The 23,846-nt window shown below is 35.3% G+C and overlaps 1 protein-coding gene across 3 annotated transcripts in view; it reads right to left on the bottom strand.

Annotated features, from left to right (window-relative positions):
• Nucleotides 1–23,846, bottom strand: part of PPA2 (inorganic pyrophosphatase 2) — a 91,068-nt gene that overhangs the window by 1,906 nt on the left and 65,316 nt on the right. For all 3 annotated transcript variants that reach the window (XM_061191194.1, XM_061191196.1, XM_061191195.1), the window contains 3 exons: nt 21,605–21,732; nt 19,894–19,979; nt 11,802–11,871 (listed from right to left, as the gene is read on the bottom strand). In XM_061191194.1, the coding sequence (XP_061047177.1) occupies nt 11,802–11,871; nt 19,894–19,979; nt 21,605–21,732 (284 nt within the window). The remainder of the gene's footprint in view (nt 1–11,801; nt 11,872–19,893; nt 19,980–21,604; nt 21,733–23,846) is intronic.

Here is a 23,846-nt window from a genome sequence, read left to right as displayed (position 1 = left end):
ATCTATGTAACCAACACCCAAGTCGAGAAATGGAACATGCCAGGCACTTCCCCAGTCATAACCTCTTCTCCCTGAGGTATAACCACCACCCTGATTTTATAACACACTTTTCAGATTTCAGATTTAATAATCCACTTCTAATTCTCTGAATTTGCTCAGCTTTAGTAGGAAAGATCTGCCTCTGATATTTGAGGTCTGGGGCAAATGCACAAATGGAGACCCATATATCATACACCTGAGTATTTAAAGGTTATAAATCAAGCTAACAAAGTGACTATAAAAACTGTTGCACCCTACTGTCTTGATAAATATACCTTTGCACTGACTTGGAAGCTCTCGTTTAGCATTCTGGACACCTTAGAGACTGCCTGAACATGGCAGAGTAAGGAAAAGAGGCACATGGCCCTCATCCCACCCTGCTTCTGCTACCCCAGGCTCCATTCTGTGTTGAGGGCCTCACCTGCACAAGGGTAGCTCACACATCTAGGCATCCCCTGCCTCCTAACAGCCACCCACAGGCCCCTGTAGAAGTAATGGTGAGCAGAGCCCGCACAGTCATGAGCGTGCACTTGGGGAGACGCCCATGTAGGCCCTGGAAACAGGCTTGCAGCTAGCTGGGTAAGGAATTCCAGGGACTTGAGTAACTAAAAGGTGGTCTAGAATGGGGGCTTGGGCTCCTGGTGAATGCACAACTTTGGTCCTTCGGTCTTGCCCTGTGAGGAGGGACGAGATTGGATGAGGGCCAAAGCAGGACACTCTAAAAAGAAGGACCCAAAGCAGGGCCCTCCTTAGGTCTAAGGACAGTCCTGAAGAACAACTCAGCAGGAAAATATACATTTCAGCAATATTAAAAGATTCTCTATGATAGTTAATGTGCCAACTTGGAGGTTGGTTTTGGTTGAGATTAACCAGATTAAATTGATGAACTCTGGGTAAAGTAGATTGCCCTCCATAATGTGAGTGGGCCCCATTCAATCAGCTGAAGGCCGGAACAGAACAAAAAGACCAGCCTCCCCAAGCATGAGGGAATTCTCCAGCAGACTGCCTTTGGACTTCATCTGAATCCCTGGCTTTCCTGGGTCTCCAGCCGGCCATCCCCTTTTGCAGATTTTGGAATCACCAAGCCTTAACAATCTCTTCGTATGTATCTCCTATTGATTGTTTCTCTGAAAAACGCTGGCTAATACATTCCCCTGAATCATAAATGGGTAAAAGTTATTTTTCCTTCTACTCTTTGAGAAAAAGGTTAATCAAATATGCTTTGTTTTATTTTCTATCATACAAAATGATGATGTAACAATGTAAATAAAGAAGACCTCTGTACAAATTTTATGTAAAACATCCTTGAGATTTTTCCAAGTACTTCCAAAAAAAAAAAAAAAAAAAGAAAGAAAATTGTATTCAGTTTCCCAGCACAGAGAAAATGCTTAACCATGGTTGGTTTTGAGGATGGCAGAACTTAAATAATTCTGGGTGTGAAAGTAACACTACAACATAAAAATTGAGATTAGGCCTTTGGGATTTGATGGCTCTGTTTTTCTAAATAGACTATAAAACAGAATAACTTGCTTATTCTTTGAAATTCTTATGCTCTTTAAATTGTGCAGGACGCCTATTACAGAGTTTGTTGGAAAGGTAGCTGTTTAGATTTCCTGCTTAAAATTAGCAGCTGCTTCTTGCTGGAGCTGTCAAACATTTCAGGGGAAGAAAATGTATGATATATGAAATAGAATAATCGAGCAGCTTCTCATTAACCTAAAAAGCATTACAGAAAAGAAATGGACAAACTACTCTAGCTAAAACATTTATCATTACATTTTATTTTAAAAATAATTCCCAGAATGTTTTATTTCTTTATCCTGAATTATATTTCTTGGTTGGTAGAATATATTCAGACTGTACAAAGCCTCATATAAAAGAAAACAAACATCACAGGTAAATCTAACAGAGATAAAATAACTATGAAAGTCTGGAAGTTTTTTTTTTTGTTTTGTTTTGTTTTTTTACATTTTTCCATATTAACATATGTCAAAAGAGACCAACATTTAAATTTGAAAACAATGGGTTCATGACACACATCAGCTATTTAACTCTTCATCTACTGTCAATGACTTCCTGATTCTTAAACATTACACTTGCTTACAGAAAATGGAAGAACAAAGAAACGCACAGAGCAGCATTTTAAAGTGACCTAATCCCAACCCTCACTCTCAGAAGTCACCATCATTACATTTTCCTTGTAAGAAACAGAAGGATTTTCAGTTACTTACTTCTCCTAATTTCTCAGTAGGGGACGAATGTGGGCACCCTCTACTCATCTAAGATAAATTCTCCAGGAAACTGTATTACTTTATACTCTCATTCTAAAAATGCTATCTCCTCTCCTCTCCCACTCCAAAAATACTTCTCATGAATATTCATATCTTTAATTTCTTTCAAACAAATTTAGTGTTCTCATTACCAAAGTATTCCTCTTTTATCAACCAAAGAAGGCTTACTCTTTTTTGTCCCTACTCATGTGTAAACTGTATTTTAAATGAATATGAACTATTAAACAACTGTTTTGTACTCCTTCAGATAACCCCACCAGGTCCCTATAGGCATTTTCACCTGCAGGTTACATTTGTTCAAATTAATTAACAAACATGACACACTCAACCAACATAAAAGCTTGCTTTACTACATGATATGAGGATTGATGTTCTTTTACTTTATTATAAAGATTCAAAATTAAAGAGAAAAAAGTTCCTGATTTTTCATTCAGGTGCAGTAGGGTTTTAGTTGAATTAAATTACCTTGGGTATTCTCTCCCTGCATTATGTTTCCATGGTTCATAAGGCAGTTACTCTATATTCATTTTTTTTTCTTCTTCCAGTTTTACTGAGATATAGTTGACATACAGCACTGTATAAGTTTAAGGTGTACAGCATAATGATTTAACTTACATCATGAAATGATGACCACAATATGTTTAGTGAAGAGCCATAATCTCATATAGATACAAAATTAAAGAAACAGAAAACACATTTTTCCTTGTGATGAGCACTCAGGCTTTACTCTCTTAACAACTCTCACGTGTAACATACAGTGGCATGAATGCTATTTATCCTACTCTACCGTGTATCTCTAGTAGTTACTTATCTTATGACTGGGAGTTTGCACCTTTTGACTGCCTTCATTCAATTCTTCCCCCCCCCCACCCCCCACTCTGGTAACAGCAAATCTGATCTCTTTTTCTGAGTGTGTTTGTTTGTTGCAGTATAAATGACCTACCACACTACGTTAGTTCCTGGTGCACAATATAGTGATTTGGTATTTCTATGCATTACAAAATAATCACCACGATTAATCTAGTTACCATTTGTCACCATACAAAGATTTTACAATATTATTGACTACATTCCCCTTGATGTACACTTCATTCCCATGATTCACCTATTTTGTAACTGGAAGTTTGTACCTCTTAATCTCCCTCATCTATATTCATTTTATTTTCACATTTCTTTTCTGATTTCTGCTTTATAAATCAACAAAACTTGACCAATTCTTAGTTATCCATAAACACAATGTAAGAGTTTTTTTTTTTTTTAACATATGTCAAAAGAGACCAACATTTAAATTTGAAAACAATGGGTTTTTTTGTTTATTTATTTGGCTGCGCCGGGTCTTCATTGCGGCATGTGGGATCTAGTTCCCCGACCAGGGATCGAACCCAGGCCCCCTGCTCTGGGAGTGTGAAGTCTTAACCACTGGACTACCAGGGAAGTCCCTGTAAGAGTATTTTAGGTTTATGTTAGTTTAATCTACTTCCTCTTCCTTTCAAGAATGTATACAATTGGCTAGTAGCTGAAAAAAATTATTTTACTTTCATCTCCTTTGTCCATCTTTCAGTGGTAATGCAGCGAAGCTTTTAAGAGGAAAGAAAGGGAAAGGAAGAGGGAGATATACTAGAATCAGATCCTGATTTATCAAGAAAATACATTATTTAAATTTTTTAATAGTAAACTGCCACAAAGATGTTCATTTTCAGAGTCACAAATAAAACAAATCTGTATGGCATAAATACTGTAGCATGACCTCATTAGAAAAATCACATCCACAGAAAGGTTCTGCTCTAAAGGGAAACACAGTCCTCTTTGATGGAGATGTAAAGTGAGTGCCCACAGAAGGAAGGGTCTTTTGCCTAGGCAGTCCAAGAGGTCCAAGCAACCCTGGTGATAAGAGGGCATCCCAGCCAGAGTGACTTCAGAACTTAGTTTTGAGTTGGCTTGATTTCAAAAACCAGAAGCCAAGGATTGTCATCTTGTTCTGAGATGTGCAAGGAAACTGTTGCTGTTGTCATCAATAGGTTTAAGCAGAGATGAAGTACATGCCCAAAGGAAACGATCTGAGAAGCATGCTGTTAAAAGTCCTATCCAACAACTATAATGAACTGTAACATTATTCTTCTGGTCATTACTTTTCATATTTGAAACTATTTAAAAATATTCATTAGTTGGCAGTTTCCCATTAGAGCACAGAACCCCAAAGTGTGCACTTCTAAACTAGCTGCTTTATTGATTATCTTTGTTGTGGGCCTCTAAAAAAATGTTAATATGGCTTTGGTGTGAATTTTTTTAAGTGCTATTTCTTTTAGCGATAACAATGCCTCAGACTCACATCAGATGCTTTTGATGATGGATTCACCTAAAGTCCTTCACCTGGTTATGTAAACGCCAACATGCGTTTATGAGATTTCTGGTAAAGTTTAGGGATGAAAGAGGTGGCCACAGTATATACTGATGTTAACTGCCCCCGTACGGGATAACCAACGGTTCAGGCACTATTTGTTGAAAACTTATTACTTTGAAAATCAGTTGTCCACATATATGTAGGTCTATTTCTGGATTTGTTTTAACTGATCTTTCTCTAGTTTTACACCATTACTATACTCTTTTGATTACTGTAGTTGTATAAAATGTCTGGAAATCAGGAAGAGTTGGTATTCCAACTTTGTTCTTTACACAGTTGTTGAGTCTATTCTAGGTCCTTAGTATTCACATACATGAGTTTGTTAATTTCTACAAAAAAGTGTATTACAATCTGATTGATACTGCATTAAATCTATAGATCAATTTGAGAATTGACATCATAACAATATTGAGTTTTCCAACCCACGAACATGATACATCTTCCCATTTATTTAGTTCTCTGATATCTATGGGCAATGTTTTACAGTTTTCAGGGTACAGGTTCTTCACATTTTTTTTCCAGATTTATTCCTAAGTGTTTCATATTTTTGAAGCAATTATAAATAATGTATTTATTTTTCGTTAAGTTTTGTTCCTAATATATAAAAATACAATTGTTTATTGTATATTGAGCTTATATCTTGCAACCTTGCTAAAATCACTTATTCTAGTAGCTTTAGATTTTATGGAATATTTAATATAGACACTCATGCCATCTTCCTTTATAAGCTGGATGCCTTTTCCTTCTTTTTAATGCCTTCCTGCACTGGCTAGAAGCTTCAGTACAATGCTTAATAAAAGCAGTGGGATCCAAGGTCTAGAGTTGTAGAGTTGTATTTACAGAAAGGTTTTTAAGTGCAAATTTAAGTTGTTTATGCCTATTTCTTCTTCAGTGAGTTTTGGTAGTTTATGTATTTCAAGGAATCTGCCCATTTCATCCAACTTGTGAAATTAACTGGTATAAAGTTTTCTCCCAATATTTCTCTATTGTTCTCCTAATAGCTCCTAAATCAGTAGTGATGCCACTTGTCTCATTCCTGACATTAAAGATTTGTCTTCTCTCTTTTCTTTCCTGAACATTCTGGCTAAAGGGTTTATCAGTTTTGCTGGTCTCAAAGAGTCAATTTTTGGTTTCATTAATTTTCTGGGCATACAAATTCCCTTAATTATGAAATATCAATACTTCAAACACACAGAAAATGAAGAGACCATTATAACAAATACCTACTCTCTAGATTTTTTTAGAGCTAACATTGTTATTTCAGAAAAGTTACAACTGAAGTCTCTTTTTCTCCTGACTCATCAAAAATAAAGACCTTATTTACTTTTATTCCCTCTCAGAAGTAACTTCTCCTAACCACTATGCTGAAACTGGTGTTTATTGTTCTTATTTATGTTTCTAAAATGTGAGCAACGTATCTGTTTGTATTCATTAAAAATATATGGTGCTGCTTTGGGTGTTTTAAACTTTACTTCAACAATGCATACTATATCCTGCTGCAAATGCTTTTTTCACCCAACACTGCACTTTCAGGTTTTATCCATGTAGAGTCATATAGTTCTAATTCACATATTTTACCTGTGGTATAGTATTCCACTGTACAAATATACTACAGTTTATTTACCCAGTTTTCTATTGATAGACATTTGTCCAGTTTCCCACTTTCCCATGTCTGATCATAAAAACGTATGTATTAGTGTCTCTATAGAATGTACATCTAGAAAGGTAACTTCAGAGTAGTGGGTTATAAGCATCTTCAACTATACTAGAAATCACTTAATTGCTCTTCAAGGTAGCTGTACTAATTTATACTCCCATAAAGCATATCAACAAGTACGAGTGGTCTCCCTTCTCCACTTGCTTAAAAACATTTGTAAACGTTTGCCTATCTGATAACTATGAAATTGCACTATGTCTTAATTTGATTTCATTGATCACTGGGGAAATACAGCAGATTTTCACATGTTTACTGGCAATTTAAATATTCTCTCTTGTGAGTTGCCCATTCATACTTTTGCCCATTTTTTTTCCTACTGGTTATTTTTTTCTTGTTGATTTGAATAAGTTGTTAATCCTTTTGTCACTTATATGCAAGTATCTTCTCCCAATCAATGGCTTATCTTTTGACTTATTTTGTGGTATCTTTAATTGTTTACAGCTTGAAAAAAAACTTTATTTAAATTTGTCAGTCTTTTCTAGGTTATTCCTGGCCCTTTAATATTCCATATAAATTTTAGGATTATCTTACCAAGTCAGTGAAAACCCTATTGAAATTCTGATTAAAAATAGATTGACTTCATTAATTAATATGGGAGAAATTGTCATTTTCATAATTAAGTATTCCTTTAAACTGTTGATAAGTCTATTTGGGTTTTCTGTTTATTCTTGCTTTGACATTGTAATTTATATTTTTTAAAAAATTGTCAATTCATCTGTGTTTAGAAAGGTATTGCCAAAAGCAATTTAGAATATTCCTTTCTTTCTTTTTTTTTTTTGGCCACACTGCGTGGCACGTGGGATCTTAGTTCCTGAAAAGGGATCGAACCCATGCCACCTGTCCCCCCTGTAGTGGAAGCATGGAGTCTTAACCACTGGACTACCAGGGAAGTCCCGAGTATTCCTTTCTGATTACTTATGTATCTCCTGTGTCTGTAATAATGTCTTAATTTTAATTTTTGATATTTTTATTTATGGCTTCTCTATTTCACTGCCTTTCCTGTAATAAGTTTGTCTATATTATTAGCCTTAAAAGAAGAAAATCCAGCTTTTATTTTAATTGATCCTTTTCATTATCTCCTTGTTTTCCATTTCATTAAATATTTGCTCTACTCTTTATAATTTTCTCTCTTATAATGTAAAAAGATAGAAAAAAACAGTGCTTATTGAGTTGAATTTTCAGCCTCTCAATTTTCTTTCTTCATTTCTGCTGTATACAGTTAATTTCTCTCAAAAACTATTTTGGCTGCATCATGCAAGTTTTGACATAGACTGATTTAGTTGTCATTCAATTTTAAATATTTTATAATTTTTCATAATTCATTTTTTTGAGGCATGACTTGAGAAGTATTTTTAGTTTCCAAACAACACAGATTTGGGGTATTTTTCTTTTAATATTTTTATAACTGATTAGTAACTTTGTTATACTGTTGACAGAGAATGTGGTCTGCATTACCTCAACTCTTTGGTATTTTTTTCCAACTCTTTGTGGCCTAACATATACTCAATTTTTGGAAGTGTCCACATGTACTAGAAAAAACAATGTATTCTCTAATTATATATATTAGATAAAGCTTGTAAATTTTGTTCCCATCTTCTCAATATACTTTCCAAATAACACTTTATATACAGTAAAGGATCCTAAAACTAGCATCTTAAATCCCAGAATCAACTGTCATTAAATATCAACTGATATTAGATCTGAAAGGAAAACTACATGTGTATGCACACACGCACACTCATGTGTGCACACACACACACAAACATACATTCCTTGTTCCCTATAAAGGCTCTGAACCTTGTTCCCTGAAATAAAGCTCCAACTTCTGGTCATACAGTCTTCAAAAATTGGGAAAGAGTCCTACCTTTTTGGCTATAAAAAAGACACACTATCCAAAAAAATGTAATTGGGTGGTCCTGTGGTTGAACTACCACTGAGAGTTGCTCCTGTTGCCGGTGGCCACACACTGTAGCCCGGACGCCCAGAGTAACCAACTGTCTCTGTGGATCCCTAGTGTGTTCAGATCTAAGTAGCAAACCTTGTTTTTGACACAGCCATGCCTTTCATGATTGTATATAATTCAAACATCTGTATTTATAAACAAAATCCAATAACCTTTCTGACCATTTCAGTTCTCCTTATCCTCCTCAGATCCAGATCAGCTATCCTTCTTAAGATCTCTAACCTAAGTCTGACAAATTACTTCTGTAGATATTTTCTCTTTTTTTTCTAAAATGCATCCAAATAATAGTCATCAGGGTGTTGGCTTTTATTTTATTTTTCTTGGTTATGGTGACACTATTTTTCCTAATTTAATTGATCTGTACATATTGTTGGGTGACTACTTAATGACTTTGGGGGGAGGCCTCAATGCTACTACACTTAATTGTATTTTGATCAATATATGTTCACCAGTATATGCTTCCTGCAACAGTTCTCCTAATCCCTCAAGAGTTTAGTCCATTTCTTTTCTTTGTATACTTTAAAAGTATATGTTCACCAAAGACAATTACTTGATCCTAAAATCTCACCTAGTTAACGATCATTCTGAATATTCTGTGAATATACATCTAGAAAGTGAAAACTTGTATTACTATCTGGCCTTGTTTTAAGCATAACTTCGGGCTCATTTATTTATCTATTTTTTTATTTTTTAAAGATTTTTTTGATGTGGACCATTTTTAAAGTCTTTATTGAATTTGTTACAATATTGCTTCTGTTTTATTTATTTTTTTGGTTTTTTTGGCCATGAGGCATGTGGGATCTTAGCTCCCCGATCAGGGATCGAACCCATACCCACTGCACTGGAAGGCAAAGTCTTAACCACTGGACCACCAGGGAAGTCCCCAGACTCATTTAACATCTACACATCTGTCTTAAGATAATATTACCTAAGTTGATTAACTTGTTAGAATGAGTTCACTTATTCTAAGTCCACTAATAAACCTTGGGGTTATAATTTGTTTCCATACAGGCCCAGGATTGATGTGGTCTGAACATGATCAAGTTTGATGGATGACTTTAATGCCTTAAGTTATTCTGAGCAAGCAAAGGCCAAACAAAAGCTGACAGTACTTTGAAGTCAGTGCAACATTCAATATATAGCAAAATAGAGAGATCTGGGAATATATACCTAAGTAATGCTGATTCAAACATCTCAATGTGGTTCTGAAGAGATAAAATGCCAAGTCAAAATGCTCTGACTACAAAGAATTCATTATTACAAGTTGATAAAGTTTTCAGGAGAAATTGTTACCTAATCTGAGCTCCTGAATCACTAATGAGGCTGCTAATAGAGCAATTCTTTGACTTACAAATTTTTAATGGTGAAATCCCATATACAGTACGTTCCACTAGAGCTGATGACGAGGGACTCCTTTCTCTGCATTTTGATTTTCTACCATAGTTTTCTCAGTGAAAAATCAGTATAGCACCTTCTTCATTATTATGAAACACAACAAAGCTACCAAACCATGTAATTAAAGCTGGATGTTAATGTTTCTGAATTCTAATCTTGTTCCCCAAATCAAACTATCCAGATCATATCCATGTTCTCCAATTATTATTTTTTTCCAAGAGGACTTTTCCTACTAATATGCTAGGAAACAACTTTTTAAAAAAGATGTAAGATTGAAACTTTATTCTTACAGCTAATTTTAAGACAAGTATCTATTATATCTATCATTTATAAAACCCAAACTAAAATAAATGAAATAGTCTTAATCTGAGATTAGTGGGAGACTATGTGAATAAAGTTTTTAATTTGTTTTCCTTAATTTTTTTCTTAAAGAATTAATAATAAATATTGATGAGAACTAAGTTCAGAACCTAATGACACAGATATAAAATTGAAAACTTGAAGAAAATACACCGATATTGTAGCCTGCATTACTGTCATGGCTCCCCTGCATCTTCCCTTGCTTCCCTAGCCCGTTCTCACCAACGCAGCCAGAGTGATCTCGTTAAAATCTAAGTCAGATCATATCACTCCTTGGCTTAAATCCCTCAATGGTTCCTTCTTATTCAGAATAAGAAATGAAATTCTTAAAATAGTCTCTAAGGGTATTTTACAGTGTCTTTCATAATAATTTGCCTCCACTTTCACCCCCAGATCCACGCATTTCTGATCTCATCTCCTCCTTTCTCCCTTAGACTCTTTCTACTCCACCAGCCACTGTGGCTCCTCGGTTATTTCTTGAACATGTCAGGTACCCACTTGCCTCATGGCCTTTGGGCTGCAGCATGGAATTCTCTTCCTTTAGACAGTCACTTGGCTCAGTCCCTTACCTTCTACAAATCTTGACTCAGGTCCGTTCTCCCCTCAGTGGGGCTGTCCCCTACTACTTTTCAATCATTACAACTCCCATCCCACTCCTGGCACTTTATCCCCTCTTCCCTCATTCATTTTTCATCATAGCATTTATCGCATTCACAAACACTATATATTTCACTTGTGTATTTATTTATTATCCATCATCCCAACTAGAATGTCAGCTATACGAGGAAAGAGGTTTTTGTGTCTTTTAATACTGCATCCCCAGCACCAAGATTCTAACCACACGTAGCAGGCAATAATTAAATAATTGATTAATTAATGGGAAAAAAATTCAAAGCAGCCATTGTGAGCAAACATTTTTGTTGTTCCTTAAGTAAAGATCTAAATTCACTAGTTTCTATCTGATAATTAAGAGAAAAAAAACCCCAAAACCCTTAATTAATAAATGAGATTTCTAGCCTAAGATCACTCCTGAACACACTTTACATAGCAACATTACTTGATTATCTGAATTTGAATTTTCTTATTTAGTGGCCTCCAAATCAAGCATTACTTTGCTAATAAATTCAGTTGCCTCCAGGCAGCATTATCACTAAGACATGTAAAAATCCGAGGATATCTTCTTAGTTAAGAGAAGGAAAGCTTGTGAGGCAACCAAACTAAATGGAAAAAAAAAAAAAAAAGGAAAAGAGATGTATTTATTTCATTTTTTTTGAGCCGAAATGCACCTGTGCCAGCAGCCAGTCACAATTTAGACACTGGATTGTGGATAACTCATGGGAACAGGTCAGTATAGAGGAGAGCAAATGCATTAAAACAACAATAAATTGGTGAAAAATAGTATCATATGAAATCAGTTAAGTGGTTAATGTACTTTAGAAAATAGAAATACAACTAAAAGGTTTTAAGGTTTTTAATCTAAATTCCCTGCATAAAAAAATAATTTTAATGTTATTTTTAAACTTTATGCTCCCCAAAAGGCTTGATACATTTCATTGCTAGATTTTTCAGAATTTCTGCTAGACTTCCCCATGACATTTATAAGAATAAAGGATGCCTTGGACATTTGTCCCTTACCGATTCAACTAATGATCTTGCTTCCTCTTGAGAGCAATGGAAAGGGCTATCACATACCTGCACATTTGTGCTGGAGAGGAAAAGAGAATATTATTATTAAACAGGATAAAAAAGGAGCAATTACCAAAAAGAAAACCAGCTCTCAAATACTTTACATTTGAGTGTATGATCCCAGCCAACAGTTACTGAGTCTTTGGATCTCAGTGGATAACAACACATACACATACTCTCTCTCTCTGTCTCTCACTCACTCACTCAAAAGGAGACAAGAGACCTTCTAATGCAGAATGCTAGAGCACTGCAGAAATGTGATTAAGATATCCTGAAAAAGGACCTGGATGAATATAAATTAGGACAACTGGGGTCTTGTACATTCTTTCAGGCAAAGTTATAAATATAAAGTGCTCCATAGCATTGCACTCTCCAGAATTAAAAAAAAAAAAAATCAAATGATAGTATACAAATTTAAATAATCTCCTGGTATATATAAAAGGCTATTCCACTACCCTTCACCTTTACTGAAGAAAAGAAAAAACAAATTTGACCCACAGAACGACGACCATGAGGAAGAACTTTCCTCTAAGTGAGGTGATGAACACTGTAATTGGCTGCTGAAAGATGTCGTAGAATCTCTTTCTCAGACAGGTATGGAAGACTAAGCTAACAGTGGTGAGAGGAAACCACAGGAACATGAAAACTCAGTTTCTGTACAAGTAAGGAAGCTTAGCAAGGCACAGACGGCAGCTCCTCCCATGACCAGTAAAGGCTCTATAAAGTCCGAAGTCTTCCCACACAGTGGGGACTAGCTTGCCATCTCCACAAACATGCTGCCCACCACGTATTTCTTACCTCTCAGATGAAAGCAAATGCATCATTCCCCTCAAACGTGTTAAGTCTAATTTTTTAAAATTTCATCAAAGAAATCAGATTAAAATGGATACAGAAAAAGGTAGTACAGAAGGGCGTTAAAGCCAAATTAATTTTTCAGAATTGAAGGAATAAGTGATTAGCAGATCCCTAAAGGAGATAATTAATAGATGAAACACACACATGCACACACGCATGTGTGCTCTCCAAGTGGATCTAAGGGATGTACGTTATCAAATTTATTTTGGCGATGGCTTTGTGAAATATGCTGGGATATATATGATAAAAGATCTGTCTAGTTATTTATTTATCTTCTCAGCTACAACTGCCCGTAATCAGACACTGGGTACGTAGCAATTATGAAAGTGGTCATTTTGCTTTCTATCCAGACTCAAAATGTGGAATTTGTTTTCATTCTTGGCATAAGTGATGATGTTTGATGAAAGGTGGCATTATCATCTTTAAGACTAAACTATGTTATACTCTCTTCTTCACAGCCCATGTTTAAGTAAGCTAAAAATTGAAAAAGGTAAGGCTTTATATGTTAAATGTTTCTCTAAAGAAAGTCAAAACTAAATTTAAAAGGAACAACGCAAAAAAACAGACACTGAAAAGTCTTAAGTGCTACTCCTCTGAAGAAAACATGGTGTATACTAAATATGCTATACACCAGCGGTCCCCAACCTTTTTTGGCACCAGGGACCGGTTTCATGGAAGACAATCTTTCCACGGAATGGGGTGGGGGGAGGGGGTGGATGGTTTGGGGATGATTCAAGCCCATTACATTTATTGTGCACTTTATTTCTATTATTATTACTTTGTAATATATAATGAAATAATTATACAACTCACCATAATGCTGACAGGAGGTGGAGCTCAGGCAGTAATGCGAGCTATGGGGAGCAGCTGTAAATACAGATGAAGCTTCACTCACCCGCCCACCGCTCACCTCCTGCTGTGTGGCCCAGTTCCTAACTGGCCGCGGACAGATACTGGTCCGTGGCCTGGGGGTTGGGGACCCCTGCTACACACAATGTTTTTAACATTAAAACTACACCAAAGTGAAACATTCCTCGGGAATTCTGGGGAAATGGTGATGAGAGAACAGGGAGTCCTGTAAATAGGGTTGCCAGATAAAACACAGAACACCCAGTTAAATTTGAACTTCCGATAAACAGCAAATTATTTTTTAGTATAAGTATGTCCCAAGCAAACTATTTTTTAGTATAAGTACGTCCCAAGAGACATTTACATTAAAATCTGAAATTTAGATTTAAGGGGGTGTCCTCTATTTTTACCTGTTAAATCTGATAACCTATTTCTAAAGTAATCCTCTATTCCCACAACAAAGCAAAACCATCAACAGAAATATTAGAAAAGAAAGAAAATAGTAAAGCCAGCACTGTAAATTTTAAAAACTGAGTAGCTTTTAAAATATTCTGTAAATTTAAAAAACTGAGTAACTTTTAAAATATCCCCAATAAAATATCTTGACAAGTAACCAGCTAGAATCTAGGAAGCCAACAAGCTCTGCCATTTTTCACCTTGGACAAATTATTAGTACGGCTGTTTCAAGAATTAAATGGAAGGTATATACAAATGGACTTAGGAGATTCTTGAACGATATATAAAATATAAAAGAGGAGAGATAACAAAGCCCCTTGTTGCTATTTCTCCAATAGTTCCCCCCCTTTTTTTATAGCACTTTATTTCTACAAACAGTGCCATCCTCCTCACTAATATCCTTTTAGTTAATAAAGAATGCAATCTGGGTTGCAATATACTTTCCTCAGGATTTAAGGAAGTGATTTTTACTTTGAATGTTTGAAGGTGTAATAAAAGGCACGTTATCAAGAAACATTTTAATTTTATCTGAATTGTCCCTTATACAGAAATAGTTAACACTGACTCATATTATTTATTGATTCAAAAAATTATTCTTATGCCATGTGTTAGGGACATTTCTAGATGCTGGGGATACAATGTTGAACCATGGAGCCCCCGTGAGCATTGTAATATTTAGGGTTCTTTCTAGCTTTCAAACTATGACTATGGCATACAAGTGGAGAAGCAGTATAACCACTTAACGGAAAGATGATGGTGCCTACTATAAATGAGATTAAAAATACTGACTGGGAAGAATGTGCTGCTTTCCTTTTTATAATAAGATATTAAATATTTTGTTCTAAATTTATAAACATTGTGTACCCTACACACAATCTTGCTGATCAAAATAAGCAGATATGACATTAGAACAAAAGATCAACAATACCAAAATTTCTATGCACAACAAACCAAATTTCATTTACAAATAATAAAGATATATTAATAGCTATATAAAGAGCAAAATAAGTGATTAAATAAAAAGAAACAGAAATAGAAAATTACCTGCAAATAATAAACAGATACCTAAAAGATGAAATTTACAGGGCCAGCAATATGAAATTTTAGTCAAGAGAAGATTATTTTCTTCAAGACAATTTCAAATCAGACAAAGGTCCACACTCATGAGAATCCTCAGAGACAGTGCCCAGGATTCAGACTGCTCAAGGCTTTTCATTCTAAAGCAAAGTACTCAAGAAAAAAGGAGAGAGAAAATTTAAAGAGATAAGAATGATGATTTGGGTCCATAACCTCCAGAGTTTGTCGAAGAAAACTGACATTGAAATAAATCTATACAAAGCTAAAAGAACTGGAGCTATCCATATATGGATCAGATACACCTTCCTTTGGAAAGGTAAAAGAAACAACTTCAAGACATAAACAATTTGGAAGAATATATATATGAAAAATATATATATATATATATTTGAAATATAGACATATTTTGAAAAACCTCATATATATTTATATAATTTTTTCATTTAGTAAGCATGTTTAAACTACCTACTATATGCCAAGTCCTGTCACTAGGGCTAAAGTACAAACTCAATTTAGAGCATAAAAAAAGTAATAAAACACTCCAAGTTCTACCTAGAGGTGTGAAATAGCAGTGATATGAGAGCACAGGTGAGGGTATAGTTAATTTCGCCCAAAAGAAATGAAAATACTTTGCAGAGGTGACATCTAAACTGCTTCCTGAAGAATGAGCAGGCATTCATGGAGGAAAGACAATGAAATAGGAGGAGATGAACAGGAGGCTGGAAAAGTCAGTTTAGACACACTGTTTAATATATAGAAGAGCTGGATTAGATCCTATTAATTGAAGGGAGTCACAAGAAGATTTTAAGCATAAAAATGACAATCACATCTGTATTTTTCAAAGATAATTCTGACAGTACTGTAAAGAATATGTTAAACAGGAGAGTAGTTGCAAGGCAAAACAATTTATGAGTAAAGAAATTAAAGCAGTTTTATAATTAGAAGGAAAGTTGAGAATCAGTCAAAACTTGAAAAATTTGTAAGACGAATGGATCGGAATAATGATTAGTGGAATAAAATTAATGGGTGAAATGAACAGTGCAGTTCTGATTTCTCAAAAATAAGGCAGATACATAAACCATGATGAAGAAAGGGTGAGAGGAGTTGAAGAGTAAACCCAAATGGCAAAAAACTGTATTTCTCCGACAAAGAATTTAAAGTTGTTTTTGGTAAAAACAGAAATAACAAAATTATCCCTGCTAAAAAAATACGTAGCTTCCAGAGTAAACATTAAGCAGTGGGGAAAAGGAATAAAAATAACAATGACAAAACTTATTGTGATAAAGAAGATTATCAATTAAATAATTTAATAAATGCAGGGCTCCTGGAAACAGTAGAGTCACTACTGGATTTAAAAAACAGCATCTAGGGACTTCCCTGGTGGCACAGTAGGGGTTAAGAATCCGCCTGCCAATGAAGGGGACACGGGTTCGAGCCCTGGTCCAGGAAGATCCCACATACCGTGGAGCAACTAAGCCTGTGCACCACAACTACCGAGCCCGTGTGCCACAACTACTGAAACCCATGTGCCTAGACCCCGTGCTCCGCAACAAGAGAAGCCACTGCAATGAGAAGCCCGCGCACTGCAACAAAGAGTAGCCCCCCGCTCGTCACAACTAGAAAAAGCCCGCGTGCAGCAACAAAGACCCAAGGCAGTCAAAAAATAAATAAATAAGTAAATAAATAAATTTATTTTTAAAAAACATCTATTTGTTGGCTTTAAAATATTATTCAGCAATTACTCCAACAAGTATTTATTGAGTGGCTACTACATGTCAGGGATAAGGAATATAAAGATGAATACAACATCTTTATTCATCTACTTTTGAGGAACTTATACTCTAGAGGAGAAGACAAACTCATAAAACAAGCAGTTAATTAATAAATGCAGTGATAGGACTACACAGGGGGGCAAGGAATAGGGTGTAATGGCACCTTAGCAAGCACAAGGCTAGGATGAGGGAAAGTTTCCTTGAGAAAGCAATGTCAAAACCAAGTCTTAAAAGATAAGTAAGTCAGCCATTTCAAGAAGTGAGAAGAAAATCATGGCAAAGGGAAACAAAATGAGTATGGCCCAGAGGTCAATAAGAACATGGTGTTTGTGAGGAGTGACAAGTGGTTCTAAGTTGTTGGAACATGAAAAAAGAGGCAAGAAGTGACGGAAAATGAGGCTAGACGGGTAGCAAGTGCCAAATCCTGGAAGGCCTTGTTTGTTCTTCTAAGAGAAGTTTGGATTTAATGGTTCTAAGCACAGAAGCTCATCAGAAGCCAGGGAGCTTTTAAAACATACAGATGCTTAGACCCTACTCCTCAGAGATCCTAATTCACCAGGTTTAAAGAAAAGGATAACGCATTTGAATTTTCTAATGGTTTCCCTGGGTAATTGTGCTGTACTATACGTTGTTTGAGAGAACTGCTGTGATAATGTCTTCAGTTCAGACCTAAACTGATTTGCGTGGGGAGAACAGGTTAAAAAGGAAGGGGGGATGGTTTGGTAATCAATAACAGAGTACACTGTAAGGAACTGAGAGAGAGAAGCAATTCATTAGGTAAAGACACAGGAAAGAAAAATTTTATTAATATAAATATATTTTACAAATCAAGTAATGACAAAAAACAAAGAAAATATGGACAAAAATGAGTTAAAATTCTGAATATTTTGACTTGAAATTATCTAGATGTGTAAAATTTATAACCAGAAACTTATATCCTAAAATTTTTCAAGCTAAAAAAATTAATTTTGTTGTATTCTTTGAAAACATAGAGGAAGAATAAAGCTGTTGAGAGAGTAGGTTTGAAGTCTGGCTTAAATCCATCACACAGTGAGACCTTCGATAGGTCACAATCTCTACATGGCCTCAATTTCCTCATATGTAAAATGGATAAAATAATGATACACATCTTATAGGGTTCTGGTGAATATTAATTAGATAATACATATAAAACTCTTAGAACCTGAAAACTACTAGAGTTCAATAAATGTCAATTCTTATTGTTAATGTAATCCTTATCTTTACCTAGGAAGCTACAGCAAAATGACTCCACAGAGCACAGAAATAAAGTTACCTTCACAGTAAAGATAATTAGAATCAGCATAGAAGGAATGCTATCAAGCTATAGAAAATCTAACCAGAGATGCTCTCTAGCTGTGCAGCTCAGGAAACCTGGGAACCATACAAGTCCCGTTAAAGACTGCAAGAGCTTTTCTGAAAGTACCATTAGGAAGGAGAGGAAAGCAAACGGCAAGCAAATACCTCTTTGGACAATCAGAGGCCCCTCTTTTTAGAGAAGCCCATCACATTAATATCTGACTTAGAATATTTGACCATAAAGAAGAATTCAGTCTATTAGTTACTAGGATAGTGAGGGTTAGATGACATTTCATTATACCCAGTTTTCTTGTTAGTAAGTTGTACTATTTATGTTAGAAACAATTACCTAAATTTTAAGACTATATGAAAAAAAAGGGTATTCTATCAATACGTAAGAGGTAAGAAAAATGGGAGGAGAAGATGGAGTCCACAGTGTTACTCTAGACTCAAGAGAAACAGAATTGGAAGCTATAACGCCCAAGCATTTGCAAGATGAGCCTCTGATGACTTGGATAAAATATTCCTTGAGACTGCCTAATTCTTTACTCCATATTACTTTATTCTAATGATTTCTTTAATGTCTCTCTTGATTCCCAGACTTTATGCTCCAGAAGGACGGGGACTCTATTTATTGTATTCACAGCAGCAACCCTACTATCAGCACAGTACTTGGCAGTAGACCCTCAATCAGTATTTGCTGAAGAGTAAATGGCTTCCCACTTTCCCCTGATTCAAAGAGGACAATGAAGATGGGTAGGACTCTGCTCTCCAGAAAGACTGTGTACTTTTGCTTCCTAGTTAGGCTTACCAAGAGTCAGTTGTTTTTGTTTCCAAACCTTTTTTATGTCAGTGGTCTTTGGTATTACAATTTCATAATTAAAGCCCTAATTACGCCCATCAATGAAGGGAGTATAGAAAGAGAACTGTTTCTATGAACACCAAGTAGGCTCTAAAACCACTGAGGCTGTACACACTATTGAGGCTCTAAAAAGCCTCCATAAAGGTGAATCACTATAAAAACTTGGTATCAAATTAGGTGTGGTAAGACAACTGTAAAAGGTTAGAAAAAAAGAACCCTAAAAATTTATAAGGGTTTTTAAGTGTAAGGAGTTTAAAGATTACAGGATTTGATCTTTATTTTCTATTATATATTAAGTTAGGCTATATATAATCTATATGTAATCTATACAGAAAAGGTCTTAGCCCTATATCCACAGATTGATAAATGAATGTACACTTAAATGTTTTAAAGTAAAATAAAACTCTTGAGTTATATATGTTACTATTGTTTGATTCCCCTTAATCAATTAGCTGGTGACCCAGATCCTGTTGGATAAGAAGGCTTTTGACTGTTCTTACCAAGAAATGATGTGGTACTTATTACATCAATTAATCATACGTCTGCATGTTGAAAAGTCGCTGAAAATCCACCTTTGCATATATTCACAGTGCCTTATAATTAAATGCCTCTTTATTTGACAGTATACCCCACTAAACTATAAATTCCTTGGGAAAAGGGGTCATGTCAGTTCCTAATTTCATAGTGCCCAGTACTTGGTAATACCTTTCAAATAGGTGCTCTGTAAACATTTTTTAAATGAAAAAATATTTCAATTCTCTTAAAAAAAAAAATCAGATCTGAGCAGTATCATATGGCTCTTTAGTACCAGTTAGTAATAAAATAACTCTACATAGAAAAGACAAGTCCTCACCAATTTATAGCCCCTCCAGCACACTTCTCCATAAGCAATGCTTTCCAACATTCATGAGTAGATTTAATAACTTCAAGAGCAAAAGCCTAGTTAAAAACCAAAAACAGACACTGCAATCACACCATTATACTAACATGGAACTAGTCATAGTATGACAGTTAATTATTAAGAACATGAGCTCTGTAGTCAGGCAAACCTGAGTATAAATTCTCACATCCTTATTTACCAGCTGTGTGACTTTATGCAGATTACTTAATCTCATTGTATTAATTTCTTCATCTATAATATGCAATGTAATGAAGATCATCTAAATCAAGGGTTGGCAAACTTGGGCCTGTGGGCCAAATCCAGCTCACCATGTGTTTTTGTAAATAAAGTTTTTATTGAGCACAGTCATGCCCATTCATCTGTGCATGGCCTCTGACTGCGTTAGTGCTACAATGGAAGAGTTGAGTAGTTGTGACAGAGACCATATGGCCTACAAAGTCTGTAACATTTACTTTCTGGTCCTTTACACAAAAAAGTTTGCAAACCCCTGATTTAAATCATAGAGTTGTTGAAAGAATAAATAAGACGTTGAATGTAAAGTGGTTAGCCTACTATCAATATCTTGCTTGTAAATAAGCATATACCTATTAATTTCATCATCATCAAAGCTGTAAGTAGTCCAATTGCATAATCGTTTTAGATTATCCACTGTCTGAAGGTAGTAAACCTCAACATTTTCTAATTTTTTTTCTTAGTATGAATTCATATAGTGTCTAAAAATGCAAAATCAACAATAGATATAGATCTAGTAAGACCGTCTAAGGAAAACTTGCTTTATTTTTCCAAAGCAGAAAATTCTTTATATTTTTCCCCCAAAATGTTCCTAATTTTCCTTAGGTGAGAGATTACAGTCTAAAATAATAGTTTTGTATTTATATTTAAAAATCCTAGACAAAGGCCTCAAGATCTTAAGGGTTCTTTTAATGTACCTTTAAAAAATACTGGGTTCAGCAATAAACTCTTGTATAACAAAATACTTATTGTAATTTTAAAGTTTTCATGACCATGGCTTACTTTACCTGCAAAACATACTTTACTTATTAGTACCACTTAAAGGTCGGTTTATAATGTGAAATTTATATAGTGGCAGTAAGCTTAAAAGACATAGTCCATGCTTTTGACTTTAACTCTTTGGTCTATTTCCTCCATATGTGTCATATTAGAGCCACTTTCTGGTAACTTTGTGGTTTTCTAATAGAAAAATCCTCTGACAGTAAGATAATTCAAGTGCTGTCTTAATTGTTAAGCAGCTTAATTCAGCCATGGTAGGATGAACACTTAGGAGGGAAGCCCGTTTGGATCTGCATTAATGGTAAGTAACTTTCTCTTCTCCGGAATAAGTAAATGGAAGGCTTTTCTTCATATACAATTTGCAGACTTAGACTGATCATGGAAATCCTTCATTTTCTGAGATGAAGGACTTATTGATAGATAAACAGATGCATATAGGTATTTATCAGCCTTACTGATTTACTTAGAGAGATCTCCTAAAACTTTTTTAAAAATAAAAATGATAAAATAATGTCCTTAAATATGAAAGTCGGTAAAAAGCACTTTTGTTATCATACTATATACAAATGTTCACATATGAAATCCCCCAAAGTGAAAGAAATATTGTACAGGGATCACAGGCACATTTTAAAATAAAGATTATCAACTTCACCTTGTTCTTGAATTCTCCATTAAAAGCAAACTGGTTTTCTGGTTTTCCCTCTGGTATCTTATAAAATCTAAACCAATTAAGCGTAGCTTCTAAGTAACCAGGTTTGTACTTCTTAACATCTTCAATATCTGTAAGTGAAGAAACAAAAATACTTTTCGTTAAAAATCAAAATCCACTCCTATTAGTGGTAGAGCACTGGCCTGAGGGAGTCAGTGCAACCCTGCCGCTCACTAGCAGCATCACCGTCAGCATGTATCCTATCACCTCCGGACTTGCCTTTTTTTCCCCTTGTAAAATGTTACTCCTTCATTCTACAAACATTTCTTGAGCACCTTCAGATACCATGTAAGGTGTAGGGGATAAGTCGATGAAGACAACAAAGTTCTTTTCCTCAAGGAGCTCAAAGGTTTAATTAAAAAAACAAACAAACAAAAAACAGGCAGGTAGACAACAAATTGTATTAAAGTGAGAAGATTAAGTGAGATATACTTAAGGACTGATGTCATTCTGAGGACAAGAGGGGGCTTCGAGTAGGGAGAGTTACAACATCAGGATCCGTGTTTTATATGTACTAAGCCAAAGGATGCTGACAGCAGAATGGAGAGGGCAGCACCCAGAAGAGAACATACTACAGGTGGATGAGAAGGGTTTCATGCACTCCTACACCAAATATTTAGTAAGTTTCTCATTATGTATCCGACACTGTTGTAAGCAGTGAAATAGAACAGGAATCAGAAACAAGTCCCTGCTCACATGCTTACATAGTAGGAAGAGACAGACAACAAATAAAGACACAAACACACAATTTAAGTGGTGAAAAGTCTGATGAAGAAAAATAAATCAGAGTAAGGAAGACAGAGAATGTGGTCAGGGCAATTTTAAACAGAGTGATACCTGGATGGTTCAGAGTTTTTCATTTCAAATTAGTAATGATTTATAGGATTTATTTTTAAGTTCTATTACCACGTAAACACCTTAACCATTACATTTTGAAGACATTCATTTAAATATAATTGGAAATACTACTGTATTAGTAATAGGCCCCTCCCCCAAAAGAGGTCCCCAAGGAATGTATCATTTCCAAAAATATCAATTCAAAAAGTATGAGAAATAACTAGATAAAACTAGAAGTCCTTACCCTCCACTAGACTGTGGCTTAAGGGAAATTTAGCATAGTCCTTTACTCACAGTATATTACGGCAAATGACAGACTTAGCAGCACTTGGAGCATTAGAAAGCTATAACTAAAACCAGGAGATGACACCAGGCAGAGGGATAATTTAAAGATCACTTGGTTTTAGACATGCTCATCCAAGCCTTGTGGGAATCCCCACTCACTAGGCATGACAGGAAAAGGTAAGAACTTTGCAGGCATGGGTTGAACAGACAGGAATTATCCTTTTCCTTTTTATCCTTGCCTTGTGCCTGTTAGGTAAAGGTTTAGCAAGAGTGACATATGTCTCCAAAGCCCAGGTGTTTCACATAAGTGAAATAAGTGTGGTAAGGCAGAGACCATAGAAATGGCAGAGACTATGGCAAATAAAAGACTGAGTGTGCGGCCTAAAGGCACACAAATCTAAAATTTTAAAATATGTCAATGGGCCACACATCTATCTAAAGTAATTCTGGAGCAAATTGCAGAAATGTTACAACTAACTAAGGGAAAAAAGAATCACTTGAAACTGAACACAGGTTAAGTAAGTGATGGAGGATGTTTAAAACAGTGAATTCTAAAGATTAAGATCACATCTTTCTAATATTATACATTGTATCCTAGGTACAGAGTTCTTTGTTATGCCCCAAATGGAACATTCAATAAAGATTTCAGCTAATTAAATTCTGATTATTTTTCCTCTTTATCTTATAAAAAGAGCTTCTTTCTAAAGTGAGCTTTCTATTGACCATTTTCCTACATCCTATCTCTATTTTTACAAAAATAAATCTCTGTAAATTAACTGAGTTCCTCCAACTCACTGTTTTTTTGTTTTTTTTATAACAAGTTCTTTTTTTTTTCTTTTTTAAAATTTTATTTATTTATTTATTTATTTATGGCTGTGTTGGGTCTTCGTTTTTGTGTGAAGGCTTTCACCACTCTTCATCGCGGTGCGCGGGTTTCTCACTATCGCGGCCTCTCTTGTTGCGGAGCACAGGCTCCAGACGCGCAGGCTCAGTAATTGTGGCTCACGGGCCTAGTTGCTCCACGGCATGTGGGATCTTCCCACACCAGGGCTCGAACCCGTGT

Source organism: Eubalaena glacialis, chromosome 5 (genome assembly GCF_028564815.1).
Source record: "Eubalaena glacialis isolate mEubGla1 chromosome 5, mEubGla1.1.hap2.+ XY, whole genome shotgun sequence".
Taxonomy (NCBI): domain Eukaryota; kingdom Metazoa; phylum Chordata; class Mammalia; order Artiodactyla; family Balaenidae; genus Eubalaena; species Eubalaena glacialis.
Note: the sequence above shows the minus strand (reverse complement) of the source record. Positions and strands in the feature narration are given on the sequence as shown.